We start from the raw sequence: 16,422 nt of genomic DNA, 5'->3' as shown, positions 1-16,422 counted from the left end.
CCCTTACTTAGAATGAGAGGAGAGGGCTTTTTGTGAAGCAAAAAGAAGCAAGGCTGCACAGAAAGGCTGCTTTCCTCCTTCCTTCCTGGCAGCCAGCCCGCCTCCCTGTGGGGAGGGGGTCATGAATTTTTTTCAGCTTATAAAGGGGGTCGCGTGCTCATAAAGGTTGTGAACCACTGTGTTAGAGCCATACAACAAATGGAACCAATTACTACAGAGGTAGTGGGCTCTCCAACACTGGAGGCATTCAAGAGGCAGCTGGACAGCCATCTGTCGGGAATGCTTTGATTTGGATTCCTGCATTGAGCAGGGGATTGGACTTGATGGCCTTATAGGCCCCTTTCAACTCTACTATTCTATGATTCTATGAAAATAGTTATATAAGCATGACTATCAAATATGTTTATTATTTATACAACCTGTAAAGATATTTATAGTGCAATCCTATGTTTGTTTACTCAGAAGCAAGTCCCAATGTATTCAATGGGGCTTACTCAACCAGGGAAAACTGTACCCTGAAGTGATAAGGAACTTGTTCTTTTAACAAGTCTTTTAAGTTGAGACCTTATCCCAGTCTGCGTCTGTGTTGGAATTGCTTTCTAATATGTTTTTAAACCTTTTCTTAAAAAAAAAATGTTTTAAAGCTTTTAAAAATGTTTTTAAAGATGTTTTGTTTTAATATATTTTAAAGTCTGTTTTTATGATTTTTAAAGTGTTTTTAGTGCTTTTGTTTGCCGCCCTGGGCTCCTACTGGGAGGAAGGGAGGGACATAAATCAAATAATAAATAAATAAAAATAAATAAATAAACTTCATTCATTTTTTTAAAAAATCAGTATTAGTTTCCTACATAATGAAAACTGTGATAAACCCTGCCTAATTTCTTTAAAAATAGGGTTGGAGGGAGAGAGAAAGATTTACAACACAAACACAAGTCTACGCTATGTTTACTCACAAGTCCCATTAATTTACAGCACAATCCTAACTGTGTCTACTCAAAAGTAAGTCCTAATGGAGTTCAATGGGGTTTACTCCAGGTACATGCTTTACTTCCAGAAATTGCTTTACTCCCAGAAAAGCAGATATTGGATTAAATACTTTCATATTTCATAGCCCATGGTCTGACTCTTGGACAGAAGAGGAAAAAAAACATTAAGCCATATTACTTACGCACACTGCAAAAATCTTAAAGCCACCATTTTCTGACGTTGAGCCTAGGCATGCCTGGATCAACAAGTCACAACTCTGGCTTCATTGGCTACAATCCTGAAAGGGCGGGGTTACAGCCAGAGCTTTGAAAAGTTACTTTTTTAAACTACAACTCCCATCAGCCCCAGCCAGCATGGCCACTGGATTGGGCCGATGGGAGTTGTGGCTAGAGCAAGGATCTGTAAAAAAAAGTCACGCGGGGGAGGCAGTTGACGTTTTGGTGTATATCTCGGGAACTAGACCACCTAGAAACTTACTTTCTTTTTTAAAACGAAGCTGGGAGTCTGGAGATTAAGGGGTGCTAGCCAGAGGGGCCCCCCAAAACCGGAGACTCCAGCCAAAAACCGGAGATTACACAACATGGAGGCAATTCTGGCCGGAGGTGAGAAAGGCAAGGGCGGGGCCAGAGACTCCGGCCGTTTGCCGGAGATCTGGCAACCCTAATCCAAAGATGACACAGACACAATGAAGGAGGTCTGTTTGGATACCTCTCCTCTGCTAGGTTAGACAGCCTTGCCCATAGGCCATAAAAACCCTACACTTACCAGTGCTGAATGGCTGGTTACAGGCCAAAGAAAAAGTCTTACTATTCTTCAGTTGGAAGAAACTGCCTTGTCCTAATGTGGGAGCTTGCAACCATTTTAAAATGAAATGTGAAAACTTCTGACAATAGTTATATTTAAAAACATCTGCAAGCATAGTAATTTTCAACAGAACTGATGTGTGGTACTAATAGCAACATTCAGCTCTTGATGGTAAGACTCACAATCACTGTGCTGAATTTGTTTGTTTACATTGAAAGTGCATAGTTACAGAGTAAAAATGCATAAACTCAAGCTGTTTGTCTTTCTTACTTAAATAGCAAGGTTGAGAATGTGCTCATCAGTAACCCTATGCTTCATTTAGAACCTCAGTGTTACCTACCTCTAAAATGGGACCCCATTATTTATTTATTACATTCATATTCTGCCCCATAGCCGAAGCTCTCTGGGCGGTTTACAGCAATTAAAAACATTAAAAACAAATATACAAATTTTAAAACAATTTAAAAAAATTTTAAAACAATTTAATTGATGCTGACACAGCTTACTGTCCCTTAGAAATTGCAACCGAAATAAAAATTCTGCTATTGAAAGATAATTTCTTAGCCTGAAAAGCAGAGATATGAATGAGCTTTTTTTCCTCACACACATAACTTCTTTGCATGAGCCAGCAAAGACCAGACATCTTCAATATCATTTTCCTTTTTGTATGAAATAGGAAACAACCTCAAAAATAAGCCAGGAGACTAAATCTTGTTCAAACTGTGGCTTAATATATTGGCTTGTTTCAAAGCTATTAACCATAGCTTCCCATTGCTTCCAAACCAGGAGGAAAATATAGTTAATTGATGGCTTCCTGCGTGTGTGTTTGTCAGTTCATGCAAAGGGTCTACAGGTCTGGACAAAAAGCTCATTTACATCTTGACTAAATAAGGCATGATCATCTGAACTCTCCCACAGGCTGATTTTGGGCTTCACTCTATATTTCTCACTTATAAAACATCAGTTTTAATTCGCTAGTTTTGATCAGATTATTGTACAGTTCTGCCAGTCATTGGCTGTGGGGGACTGATGTTGGAATCCCTTCGAATAACTCAGTTGTATACTTGTATACACAGATCACCCCAGAGTATGGCTCATGAGTTGTATTAGATTTATTATCTCACCCCATCTGCTACCATTTTAGGTCTTGCTCTGGTTGGTAATTCTCCAGGTTGTAATAAAACCTCATCGTGCCAAGACAGAGGTCTGCCCACCCATGAACTATGAAGTACTTACTAGGGAGCTGGAGGCTAAGTTTAATTTCTAAAGATGGATGTTCAAGGATTCAAGTCTTCTGTTCTGCAGTGTGGGAGGGGAGCTGGTTGAACTTGCTCAGTGGAAAGGGAAAGGCATTCTGCATGTGCTTGTTGCTGTTGTTATTATTATTTTATTAAATTTATATCCCTTCCTCCTATATTTCAGCTACCTAGCAGAAATAATTGTTTGCTGCCAAGCCTGGTCATCATTTGTTGAATTTCTGCCAGAGATAGAGAATAGCTTGTATAAAAGAAATTCCCAAACAAACAATGGTAAGGTGGTGAACAAACAGTGACTGGATATTTATGAAAATCTTCTGTTGTGCAAACAAATTAATGTATATCGAACTTTGAATCCAGGATAGTCTCCATCCATTTGGGTCACTGTCTGTTCGTATGCACTACAATTGGAACAAAGCTCTAATGGCTGCCTTGCATGCAACTGTACAAAAAGGTCAAAATAATCCAGAGTACTGGAGAAACCTGAACTAGACTCCAGAGGGATTCCCCAGGCCAACCTCGTTGTCTCAAGCCCTCTTGTGGGCTGTGGTCCTTTTCTGGAAAAAAATTCAGGTAATTGCTCTAGATGTAGGAAACTGAAGCATGAAAGACAAACTGGTGTGATCTAAGCTTTTTGGAGATCAGGGTGTGCAAGTAATTATGCTTTGCGCCAGCTTAGCACTATCAGTAATCTGTTCTTCCAAACTATCCCTCCTCATCTTGTACATTTACAAATGCACAGATGAGGCATAGGCAACATGGTCCCTTCCACATGATGTTGCACCAGCAACCTTGGCCAATGGTCAGGGATGATGGGAGTTGCAGTTCAACAACAACTGGAGGGCACCACATTGGCTATCCCGGCATAGATATTCATACGGCCATCATAAGGATCCAGCATTCTTCTTTCAAGGAAATTGACTCTGGAGAGGGTGCCTTTCCTTCCTACACTTATTTTTGGGGTGGGAGATGGAAGAGACCGTCAAAACCAATTGAAGAACACCAATAGACTGCTGCTTGTAACTCTTCTCTGACCTTATACTTGCTGTGGAAATGCATAACTCACCAAGTTGAAGGCACCAACGCCCAGTGCAACTCCCCCTTCTAGATGAGCACGAGCAGAGCTTGCTGGCAATTGATTTGGTTGGATGAAACTGTTGAGTTCCCTGAAAATGTAAGAAGGTTTAGAAAATCCCATTGCACCCTTACCTACCCAGAACTAAACACAAAACCCAGGAGTCCAGAAGTGGTGCCTCTCCCACCCTGGCCTCAAGCCACACAGTTCAAAGATCCTTCATTGTTATGACAAGGTATACAAGTGAATAGGAAATGCATTTCCCTCCCTGCAATGCACCAAAGACCACTGCCTTAAGGCAAAGATGAACCAGGTCCTGGATTCAGTCCTCCAACCCAAGTTTCAGAGACTGCCAACCAAGAGTAGGCGAGTGCTTGTCCAGGAAGGCAATCGTGTCCTGGATGGTCACCAATATTGCTATCTGGGCTTTTCAGAGATGTTCTTGCCCATTGTCAAGAAGCGGAATCCTGAAAAGACAGAAGCATTATGTTCCAAGTTCTCAAGTCCAGGAGATAGGAAGAGTGCCTGTTCTAGATGAGATTGCACTCCCCTGGAAGGAGCAGGTTCATAGGTTGGGGTTGCTCCTCAACTGGTGGCTCATGTTGCCTTGGTAGCTAACAGTGCCTATTTCTAGTTCCAGCTGGTTCACCAGTTACGGACCCTTTTGGACAGAGATGACTTGGCCACAGTACTCCATGCTCTGGTAACTTCCAGATTGGATTATTGCAATGTGCTCTATGTGGGCCGAAGGTGACTCGGAAACTTCAACTGGTCCAAAATGCAGCAGCCAGATTACTGGCTGGGGTTCCTTTTAGAACTCATATCACCCCTGCTCTGAAACAGTTGCACTGTCTGCCACTTCATTTTCAGGCCCAATTCAAGGTGCTCATGTTAGTGTTTAAAGCCCTAAACAACTTAGACCCCAAGTATCTCAGAGACCATCTCCTTCCCTGCAGACCTCCTCAGGTGTTAAGATCAGCACAGAAAGCCTTCTTGGCAGTTCTGCCACCCTCAGCCCTTCAGTTGTGGAATTCCCTCCCTGCAGAAGTGTGTCTGGCACCTTTGCTAGTTTTCGGTGAATACTCTCTTTACCCTGGCCTTCAGCTCTTGAGATGTATATTTTCAGAAACCACCTATTATTGTAATTTAAATGTGTTTTAATTCTTTTTAATATTGTATGCTAGATTTTGTAACCCACCCCGGGACCTATTGGTAAAGGGAGGGCAATTCATAATAATAATGGCCATTTCTGTCCATTGCTAATCTGGCAGGAAGTAGGTATTTCTTTCCTCTCCTCTCAGTTACAGACAGTTTCTCAGCAACATTTTTGAGAGGAAATTCATATGTATTCTCCAAAAATTGGAAGTGCTTTCCTGACACTTTGTTGGATGCATCTGGAACACTCAAACAGGAACTACCCCTCAGCTTCTTCTCTCTCTCACTCCTCTACTGATCTACAACTCAAAGAAAAAGAATATATTCCTGGGACTGTGCCATTCTAGGTTACAATGGAGGGGGAGAGAATTATGCACACACACCCCTCCTACAACATAGAAAATGCAAATAATTAAGCAATAAATGCCATAAATAAATAATTTAAAAAACTAGCAAGCCAGGGGAAAGATTAGAGTGAAACCTTCTTGGCATGCTAGTATTCCACATACAGGGAGTTTTGATGTGAGGCTACATTTAAACATATGTTTCCACACTCTGCAACCAGAAATTGTATGGTCCCAGGGACTCTGGATCACCTGAATTTCTCTGCATGTGCAGATTCACCCACAAAAGTTTCCATTTATGAACCTGGCATGGAATCCAGGTGCCCTGGCCCTTCTTCCTCTTGTACTCTTCACTGGAGCTGCTTCTCATTCCCACCTTGGACTACTTGTGTCTAAATCCTGCTCTGTTGTTCCAGCCCTGCCAGCACAACTCACCTGTAAATTAGGTAGCTGCTACGCACCTTGATTCCCCCTTTTATGAAATTCACCATATTTTCATCCTGAAAGAAGAAAGCAAGTTTGAAAAGCCCCCAACTTAGGAGGATAACTCAGTTCTTTACATCTAAGTGATGCCATTTCTGGTATGGAACAATTTAATACAGGCATCCATTACAGGTGGCCACTGCAAGGGTGAAGCACAAGGGGGTGCCTTGGCACACTGGCCCCAAACTTGATATACATCAGGAATGGGGAACCTGTTAGATTACAGCTCCAATCATCACTGCCGATTAGCCATGAATACTGGCTATGGCTGGTGGGAGACCAAGAGCATTTGGAGGGTTTCCCATCTCTAGCACAGATAGTGGAAGCTTATCTGAGGACGAAGGGAATTCAGCCATGTTGCTCTCTGCAGCACCTGTTCTTGCGTAGCTTTCCTATAATGCAGCATACAGGAGCCTTGCTTACAGTCACATGTATGGAGTCTGTGGTGTGTGTTACGTATGGATCTCTGGACTGGGGCACTAATTCAATATTGAATGAATGAATGAAACTTTATTTTTACCCCGCCCTTTTTCCAAACTGGAACTCAGGACGGCTTACAAATAAAACTACATGTAGTTAAAAACATAGAAAAACATACAATTAAAATACAATTAAACAATGCACAACCTTAAAACCTTAAAAGGCACTTAAAAATCTAAAAACAATTTAAAATAATACAAATAATAATATAAAACGATAAAACAAGCCTTGTAAAGCCCAATCCTAAACACCTTCTATCCCAAAAGCCTGTCGGAATAAAAAAGTCTTTACTTGCCGACGGAAGGATGGCAAGGAGGGGGCCATTCGTGCCTCCCTAGGAAGGGAGTTCCAGAACCTAGGAGCAGCCACCGAGAAGGCCCTATCTCGCATCCCCACCAATCGCACTTGCGAGGGTGTTGGGACTGAGAGAAGGGCCTCTCCTGAAGATCTCAGGGCCCGGGCAGGCTTATACAGAGAGATATGGTCTGACAAATAGCCTGGACCTGGGCCGTATATGGCTTTAAAGGTCAAAACCAGCACTTTGAATTGTGACCGGAAACAAACTGACAGCCAGTGGAGCTGTTGTAACAAGGGAGTTGTATGGTCCCTGTAACCAGCCCCTGTTAACACTCTGGCTGCAGCTCTTTGTACCAGTTTAAGTTTCCGAACAGTCTTCAAAGGCAGCCCCACGTAGAGCGCATTACAGTAGTCTAAACAGGATGCAACTAAGGCATGCATCACCCTAGTCAGATCAGGCATTTCCAGGAACGGGCGCAGCTGGCGCACCAGTCTTAAATGGGCAAAGGCACTCTTGCCATTACAAGAGACCTAGAACATGGACTAGAAGACAATCCCTCCTAAAACCGAGCAATCAGAGAAAGGAGGAGGAGGAGGAGTTGTTACCTTGCAGCTTCCATGGTTAGCACAGAAGTGTGAGAGATTGCAATGCCAAATCTCTCATGGAGAAAGGAAAATGCTTCTGGCTCCACCTGCTACAAGATCTTCTCCCTCTTTGGGACTTGCACCCTCCCTGCCATGGGATCCTGCCCCTCCACTTGAAAACTATTGCCCTGATGGAAGAGAATTTGCTGCTTGCGCTCTGCAAGGGAGAGGAGCTCCCCTTACCTGCAAGAAGGTGAGGGCCCCCCGGTGCAATAAGCATTCTGCATAACACACTTCAGCATGCAGCTCCTCTGTAAATTGGGAAAGGCATAGATTCAGAGGAGGCACACAGAGTTCCTAACCATGTCTCCACTGCCCAACTCTTGCATGTACACATCCACCTGATATCCATAATGGAAGTCGTAGCCCAAAGAGGAAATGCCCTGGATCTCCTTATTCATGTCTGAGAGCTGGACTATTTACTTACTTACAATATTTTTAAACACAGCCCAATAATGAAGGTTCTCTCAGCGGATGATCACCCACTAAGGGGAGCCCTCCTCAGATCACCTTACACTTGCTGTTCCTTTCCACAAGCTAACATGTGGCCACATCAAGACAGGCCACAGGAGGCAATGTAAGGATATTTGTACTAGATCCAAGGTCCATATATTTATTTTATTTATTTATTAGATTTATATCCCACCCTTCCTCCCAACAGGAGCCCATATGGTCTGACCTTCTGCCTCCAGATGTCTCTGGGAAATGCACTAGATCTTCCCACCCCTCACGGACTGAAGAAAACATCCAGCGGTCATGACTCCCAGCAGTGCCACTCTCTAACTCTTCTCACCCTCAGTACAGGCATCTCCACCTAGCCGACTGGAAAAGGAACCGGTCACAGTGCTTTTCCTCCGAAACCTATCGGAAGAACCAAAAGGAGATGCTCAGGTAGGTTCCTCTTTTTGAACCTCCTCTAACCCCAGGATAAGCCCCTAAGAATGCATATGGGGCATTCTCTTTGTGCTGTCTCCCCCAACATCTCTCTGCTCCCCTCCTCTAAGCCTGTGTTCACCCAACTCCCCATGTCTCACTCTCCCAGCAACCTTCATGGCCCCACTTTCAAATTAAGAAAGGGAAGACAGGACAGTGCAAGATTTCCTTCTCCTCTGTAAACAGCTGGAATAGAGTATTAAATCCCAAACTTAGGTCAGAAGGAGAAGACTAAATATTGACCCACAAGCGATGCAGCCAGGTTAGGCTTTAGGCGAGAGCATCCCATATTTAGAAACAACTCTAATTGCCTTAAAACGACCAGCCTCCCTTTAGAAGTGTCCCATACTAAGGCTACAGAAGCAGATCCTGTTCCCCACCCTGACAGCTACCCTGGCCAGTCCCCACCTCTGGCAGATCTCCTGTGCCTCTTTCATAGTATGCCCAGCATGAACAATATCCTCGTGTTCGAAGGTCATCATGGCTTGCATCTCCAGGATGGTGGCATAGATTAAGGCATGATACATGCTCTCTTTGGCCCTGACAAAAGAGATCATCAGCAATGCACAGCAAAAGGAAAGATGTTCAGTTGAAGGCAGTATAGTTTCTTTTAATTAAGACAACAGCTGGGAAGGATTGCATTGTTTCCTCCAGGTTTCTCAAATGGCCCAACTACCAAGACTCTATAAGGAAAAATGTGTGTGTGGGGGGGGAGCCATTTGAACTCACTCATGTGTAAGTCAAAATCAATTTCTACCTCTACAGCAAACAAAGAAATAGACATAGCATTCCTACCTCAGTAAGTCACAAGAAGATGAAGAGTTAAAGCTTGAAGATTTTGGAATGTCCTCAGCTAAACTAAGAATCTCCTGCGGTTGAATCCACAGATATAGCTCAATTGTCTGTTGAGTTAAATCCATGAACAAGGATTCAAACCAACTTAATTTCATTGATGCCACTGGCTGAAATCTACATACCTAAGTTACGAATGAAGCTTCATGGGAACAAAAGTTTACTTTTAATGGGAGAGGAGGACAGGAAGGAGTAGGATTGCCAGGTTCAGGGCCTGAGACTGATCCTGTATCTTTAGGAGAAGAGAAAGTCAGCCAAGTGCAGGTGTTCTTGCAGTACTGTAATGGGGAAAAACCACAAGGTGGGATTCTCCCTTCCTCCTGCACAATTAAAGATACAGAAGACCTCTTGGTTGCGGCCTCCAAGAGGTCTTCTGTATCTTTAAAAGTTGGGCAGGGGGAAGGGAGAATCCCACCTTGTGGTTTTTCCCCATTACAGTACTGCAAGAACACCTGCACTTGGCTGACTTTCTCTTCTCCTAAAGATACAGGATCAGTCTCAGGCCCTGAACCTGACAACTCTAGGAAGGAGGCCTTCCTAACACAGGAACAGGCTCGAGCACCAATATTCAGTGCCATTCTTCTGCTCTTAGGAAAAGCAGAGCTCCCCCTTTCATCTGTTTTTCTTCCTCTGCTTTTGCTAGCAAAGACAGGAGCAATCACTCACACAAATGAAGGGCTTTGAATTTTATGAGCATTTATTTTCCAACAAGTAGACAAAAGGTGAAAACTCAATCTTCTAATATGCACAGTATTTACTATTTAAGATATTTGCATACTGCTTTTCCTAAACTCAAAGCAGCTTCCTCCATGGGCTGCCTTCAAGTCGATCCTGACTTATGGCAACCCTATGAATGAGGTTTTCATGGTAAGCGGTCAGACGTGGCTTACCATTGCCTTCCTCTGAGGCTGAGAGGCAGTGACTGGCCCAAAGTCACCCAGGGAGCTTCATGAATAAAACAATATTTAAAGCACAGTAATGAACAACTTCCCAGATTTTATAAACTGCATTAAAAAAAAGCCATGGGCAACCAATAAAAGCTACATGCTATGGTCGTTGTATTCATCTTAACTTCCAAAGGCCATGTGAAATATATGGGTTTTGCAACTCCTCCAGAATGCCAAATGCTAGAGCGTGCTCTAGTCCAAGCCCTTTGTTTTGTACCATGAAGATTACAGTAAGCCATTTCCCCCATTTTTGTTTATAATTTTTGTTTTAAATTTCAAGTGCCCATCTTAAGTATCTCTCCTCTCCTAATCACTGAACTGGAACTAGACCTTAAAAGGGTCATCTGGCTGCCACTAAAACATCTCTCTTCCTTCTCTCCCCCAGCACAAGATGTAACGTCACATTGCACTATAAGTTTCTCCATCCACACAAGCAGCCGGTGAAGGAGAGGAGGGGGCAGAGAAGCTCACAGCAGAGCAGATAGGCTGCTGTTTTCAGTGACAGTCACATGTCCCTCGCCTAGTTCCAGCCTCAGTGACAGAAGCTACCAGCATAAGTATGGCCCCTCTTTAATTAATCTCCTAATGCACCAGAATCCATAAAGAGAACTGGAGCAGAGTGGGCACTCAGTGACTAAGGGTTGGGTCCACATACTTGATTGCTAGGCACTAATTCTTGCCATAATCCCTCCCTCGTCCCAGCAAAGCTAATTTAAGAAACCTAGCAGCAGAGGTACTTCTCAAAGGATCTAGGTAGCTGCTTAGCAGTGGGCATATAGAATGCCAAAATATAGCTTTCTCTGCAGAAGCCAGAGTAACTTGGGAATGTTTCCCCTCAAAAATAGAAACACACATGAAACAATATAAAGTTTCTGGCAAAGTATTTGAAACAATGGTGCCTAAATGGGGCTTTTAATGGTCAGGGCATGTGCAAAGCTTCCAGTCCCTCCTAACAACCCCACCTCTCTGTTGTTTTTCTTCCACTATTATTATTTTTTAAGTATTTTACTATTATGAATTAGTTCAACTCCCGTTTTCCAGCCACACCTTTAAAAGATGACTACAAGTTCAAAACATTAATAGAGTGCACAAATCAACTCTACTCCTTCAAACGCACTTAATCCCACTATGCATACTCCCCTCCTTCAACCCCGTCCCACAGACTAACTTCAGTCACATAGCTATGAGTCACACCGTTTGGGTTTCCCAGGCAAAGAGTTCTGAAAGAGGGCTTGACTGGTTACTGGGGAGGGAAGGGGGAGTCCTGGATCTGGCCTTCCCCTCCATGAAGATGCTTGGACTGGGCACTTTCCCTACTCACCTGGGTTGCAGCATCTCAAGGCTCTCGCTGAACTGGTTACGCAGGAAGCAGCTCAGTGCCTCTGTGCATTCAGCCAGGGCAGCCTCCAGGGAGCTGCTGGAGGGAGGGAAGGAAGCAAGCAGAGAGAGAGAGAGAGAGAGAGAGAGAGAGAGAGAGAACTAGGTTAGCTTAACCAGGCATAGGCCACGAGGCCTCTTGTACTTAATCGAAGGGCCAGCCATCAAAGGAGGCAATAATTTCCCTAATGGGGAGAGGGAGCTTTGGAACTGTAGGTCAGAAAGCATGTTCAGCCCCAAGAGGCCCAGCAGCCTTTACTTCACTTCACACTAACAACTTCAGATATTCATAACAGTAATGTTCAGACTAATAGAGGTTTCCTGGATTAGTTTGATGGGAACGACTGTAGCTCTTGCTTTGCTTGCAGAAGGCTCCAAGTCCAATCAGGAGCATTTCCATTTAGATCTGGGAAAGGCCCTTGCCCCAAATATTGGAGAGCCACTGCCAGTCAGTATCAGACAGTACCAAGCTAGATGGACGCAATGGTCTGCCTCAATATATAAGGCAACTTCCTAATCTCCAGCCATTAAGGAGGGAAGCTCATCTGGAAACTGCTCAGCAAAACGCAGAAGGTTTGAGGGTCTCCTGAAGAAAGGAGTTATGGGAAAGCCCCTACCTATGCCTCTCTATAAGTCCTCATCCTTGTTGTACAGTGACACACAGTCTGGAGAGCATCTATGATTGATTATCTGTAACCAATTGGAATGAGGGGTGAAGGCAGTCTCCGAAGTATTTAGGGACCAAGATCTCTAGAGATTTTACAATCAAAATAAGCACTTTAAAGGTTGCCCAAAAGGCAATGAGAAACCTGAAGCATCTGAACAGTGTAGAAATGAGACTGGTAGATAAGAACAGGTGGAGGTTTGCCACTGAGTGGCATCTCTCACTCCCCCCAGGTGATACTGACTCAGTGCTTACTCAACATCTGAACATGGTTGGGTGACAAGCCAGCCATTAGGAAGGATGAGGTAGATTTTGGTTGTCATGAAAGGGCAGCAAAATGTTAATAATAATAATAACAGTAGTAGTAGTGGTGGTGGTGGTAACAACAACAACAACAATTTATTGTTGTATTATTATTATTTAGTATCATGTGGGATTTGACACCTCAGGTGCCAGCACAACTTAACCAGCCTTGAGTACTCTGCATCTTGGCTAGGGACAGCGGGGCAAGGAGTGCCAGTTGGTGCTCCACCTCAGGCAGAAAAATGCCTTGGGCTAGCTCTGGCTCAGGAAATTGATATAGGCAAACCAACGGAGGTGAAAGCAGATACAATTGAAATAATGATGATTGGCAGGACATGTGACCTGGGAAACAAGGACATCCATTACGGATTTGGGTTTAGTTTCCCTTGTCCCTCATGCTTGTAATTTGGGGATGCAGACAAACCATTTTTTGTTCAGCAAACAGTCTTAAATGTGCTGCTTAACTCAAGATAAACACAAGGGGATTATATGGGGAGACAAAAATGTCTACCTAGCACACCATGCAAGAAAAAACTTTATCAAGAAGGCCATCAAGAGAGAAGCATCTTCTTCTGTAGTACAGAATAAAGAAAAGCAATTTCTCCTGGCAAAGAGCAGTATTCAACACATTTTGGGTCTTGTCATGTGACAAGGCAATATACATTGAAGCTTTGGGGGGCAGAAGTCATTTTCAGTGCCAATAACCACTTCTCCAATTAAGGCTACCACTCTATACGCACTTACGTGGGAGTAAGGCCTGTTGAAGTCAATGGGTTTTACTTCCAACTAGTCATGCACAAAATTGTGCTACCAGAGTGACTATTTTTCAGTGTATAGACCCCCTTTTTATTATTATTATTATTATTATGCTCTAAAAAAGAGATGCAAATAAAATTTCCTGGGTCTAACTAATCCTCAGATTAACCCTGTGAGGTATCATACACAGGGTTTAAATTGATCAGATAGGGAAGACACTGATGTGCAGAATGACCTAACAAAGTAAGAATTTCTCGCCTGGATCCTGTCAGAGAAATGCTTACTGCTTCCTTCTTCTCACTGAGACAAGAAGGGAAGGCCCTGTGTTTCTGTTTGTCAAAGTAACCTGTCGTCTACCTGATGCACTTGCTCACCTCAGCTCTTCCAGCACGCACAGAGTTACTAAGTTTGAACACTAAGCAAACACAGGTTTGGCAAGGCCTTTGCCAGCACATCCACCCCACCTTGTTCAAACAGGGCCGAGGACCTGGGTCTTCAGAGACAAAACATACCCTACTGACACACTAGATCAGCCTTTCCCAACTAGTGGGCCACCAGATGTTTTTGGACCACAACTCCCATCAGCCTCAGCCAGCACTGCCAATGGTCAGGAAAGATGGGAATTGTGGTCCAACAACATCCGGTGGCCCACTAGTTGGGAAAGGCAGCTCTAGATGGTCTTCCCAGGCAGACAGGACAGGTCCCAGAAATCCTGGGTTGGGAGGAGGGCTATCTCTCAGTGGTCCCAGGCTCAGTTCCTGGCTTATCATAGGAAACTGGATTGGGCCATCTAGCTCAGTATTATTCACACTGACTGATAGCAGCTTTCCAGGATTTCAGTCTTTTCGGGGGGTGGGGGTGGCGGCAGGGACTCTTCCTTTCTTAAAAATGAAGATTAGTGAAAGTGCATGCAAGATCACTAATATCATAAGTAAATCAGATCTCAGCTGCAGGGCCAGGGAAAAGCCAGCCCTACAATCCCCCCCCCCATCCCTGACCCTTGGCCCTGCTGGCTGAGGTGATGCCAGTTGAGAGTTCAGCAACATCTGGAGGACAACAGGTTCCCTCTTCCTGACTTAAAAACTTCCCAAATTCAAAAGCCACGTCACAAAATTCAATTTTATAACCCACTTGTTTTAAGATGTAGTTGGCAGTGGTCAATACAGCCTTCCTCCCCACTAGTCAGGATCATTCATTCCGCCTTTCCCTGCCTACCCACAGCAGCGTTGGGATACACGAGGAAGCCAAAAGGTGGCAGCCACGGGGAAGGTGAAAAGACTGGTGGTCCTGAGGAGGCGATGATGACGACTAAGTAAGAAGCATCTAGCACGAAGGCAAGGGGCTGGACGAGGTGGGCCTTCTCTCATGGGGCCTCCCCCCCCCCGGAGAGCATCATCGGGGAGAATCGGGACTCCCTGCCTCTCCCCAATCGCCTCCTCCCCCCCCCAAACCCTCTTTTATTTTTACGCCCCGTCTTCTGCCACCCCTGGCCCTGATCCACTAGTCCTGTTCCAGAGAAAAGGTTTGCTGGCCTGGGGGCGCCGAGGCGTGCGAGACCAAAACCCGGAAGCCCTCGCTTCCTCGCTCTCCCTCATCTACTCTTGGAACCCGCACCTGGCCGTGGAGTGATTCTGCAGTTCCCCCGAGCGAGAGACGCAACACGCTCCCCCGGGCAGGAGCAGGAGCAGGAGCAGGAGCAGGAGGGGCGGGCGAGAGACGGGAGGGAAAGAAAGAAAGAAAGAAAGAAAGAAAGAAAGAAAGAAAGAAAGAAAGCGACGAAGCTGCTTTCCCTCCAGCCACGAAGAGGGCAGCCGCTCCCGGCCTCGCTCACTGCCTTACCTGCTGCTGCCCGTGCCGCCGCCGCCTTCCCGGGCCATGCTGGGAGCGATCTCAACCGGGAAGCTGGAGCGGTGGCCGCAGCCCTTAAGGAATGCAAGACGACACGCAGGCGAAGCGGCCGCTCTGGGCCCCGCCCTGCAGGCGACTCCCTGCCCCTACCTGGGTTGCAGCAGCAGCAGCGCATAGGTGGCAGCTCCTTCCCTGCCGGCACTCTACGGATCCCCCCCGCCCCGCAAGCCCGGCGCTGCCTCTCAGATTTAGAGACCAAGAGCAGGCAGGCAGTCACAGTCAAGCATAGAAACCTCACCAAAACGAGACCGCTTTTCCTGCTTGCTTTTCCTTGAAGGGCTCCTGTGTTTTTTCCTTGTTTGTTTTACATTCCAGCCTATCTTTTTAAAAACAAATACAGATATTCATCAAGAGCAAATTCAGAGGCTGGGGATTCCTTCATGATAGTCACACCAGACGCCCTCACAGCCACGCCCCCTTTTCCACTTTCTTTTGCCTCTCTTGCTCTCCCTATCCTCTTGCAGTCCAAACTCCACTATAACAGACGTCTCTAGGAGCCAATCAGCATAAAAGGGGAGTCTGTGTGTTAGCTACTGGAAAGAGTCTTCTCACCTCCTTTCAGACTGTTTGGCTCCAATCAGCACCAAAGGACAAGGACTCTTCTTGGTGGCTAATATGCTCCCATTTCATGCTTATTGGCTCATACATAGGGACCTGGCTGGGACCCTGCTCCTACAAAAGTAAGGGGTCTATGACCCCACTGCAACCCTGAACGACTACAGCCCTGCTTCCAACCATTGCATACGAGTCCTAAGTAATATAGAACCAGCCTCACCTGCCTGAACAAGAGGTCCTCCAGCTGTTTAAAGCATAGAAGAGTCTTACCAGGATAAGAATAAGAATTAAATTTGTTTTTTTTTATTTGTTTTTAAATTTGTATACATTTTTCATGTTTTTAATTGCTGTAAACCACCCAGAGAGCTTCGGCTATGAGGCGATATATAAATGTAATAAATAAATAAATAAATAAGAGGGGGCGAAACCAACCCTTGACCACCACCCCTCCCCAAAAGCCTACCATAATAATGCCACTGTTTAGGGCAGATGTGGGGAAGCTTTGGCCCTCCAGATGTTGCTGACCTACAACTCCCATCAGCGCTAGCAAGCATGGCCAATTGGCAGGGGTTATGAGAACTGTTGTCCAGCAACATCTGGA

The 16,422-nt window shown here is 44.9% G+C and overlaps 1 protein-coding gene across 2 annotated transcripts in view; it reads right to left on the bottom strand.

The window, feature by feature from the left end:
* Positions 1 to 15,334, bottom strand: part of LOC133390753 (tetratricopeptide repeat protein 39A-like) — a 43,398-nt gene extending 28,064 nt beyond the window's left edge. Inside the window, exons 1-7 of one of the 2 annotated variants that reach the window (XM_061640003.1) lie at positions 15,198 to 15,334; positions 11,580 to 11,675; positions 8,868 to 8,999; positions 8,320 to 8,387; positions 7,710 to 7,777; positions 6,057 to 6,121; positions 4,114 to 4,213 (exon numbers count right to left, since the gene is read on the bottom strand). In XM_061640003.1, the coding sequence (XP_061495987.1) occupies positions 4,114 to 4,213; positions 6,057 to 6,121; positions 7,710 to 7,777; positions 8,320 to 8,387; positions 8,868 to 8,999; positions 11,580 to 11,675; positions 15,198 to 15,235 (567 nt within the window). In that variant the 5' untranslated portion in view covers positions 15,236 to 15,334. The remainder of the gene's footprint in view (positions 1 to 4,113; positions 4,214 to 6,056; positions 6,122 to 7,709; positions 7,778 to 8,319; positions 8,388 to 8,867; positions 9,000 to 11,579; positions 11,676 to 15,197) is intronic. The other variant, XM_061640013.1, reaches the window with a different exon arrangement.
* Between the last annotated feature and the right edge of the window lie 1,088 nt (positions 15,335 to 16,422).

The sequence above is a fragment of the Rhineura floridana genome, chromosome 1 (assembly GCF_030035675.1).
Source record: "Rhineura floridana isolate rRhiFlo1 chromosome 1, rRhiFlo1.hap2, whole genome shotgun sequence".
NCBI classification, from domain to species: Eukaryota; Metazoa; Chordata; class Lepidosauria; order Squamata; family Rhineuridae; genus Rhineura; species Rhineura floridana.
This window is presented reverse-complemented; position numbering and strand designations above follow the sequence as displayed.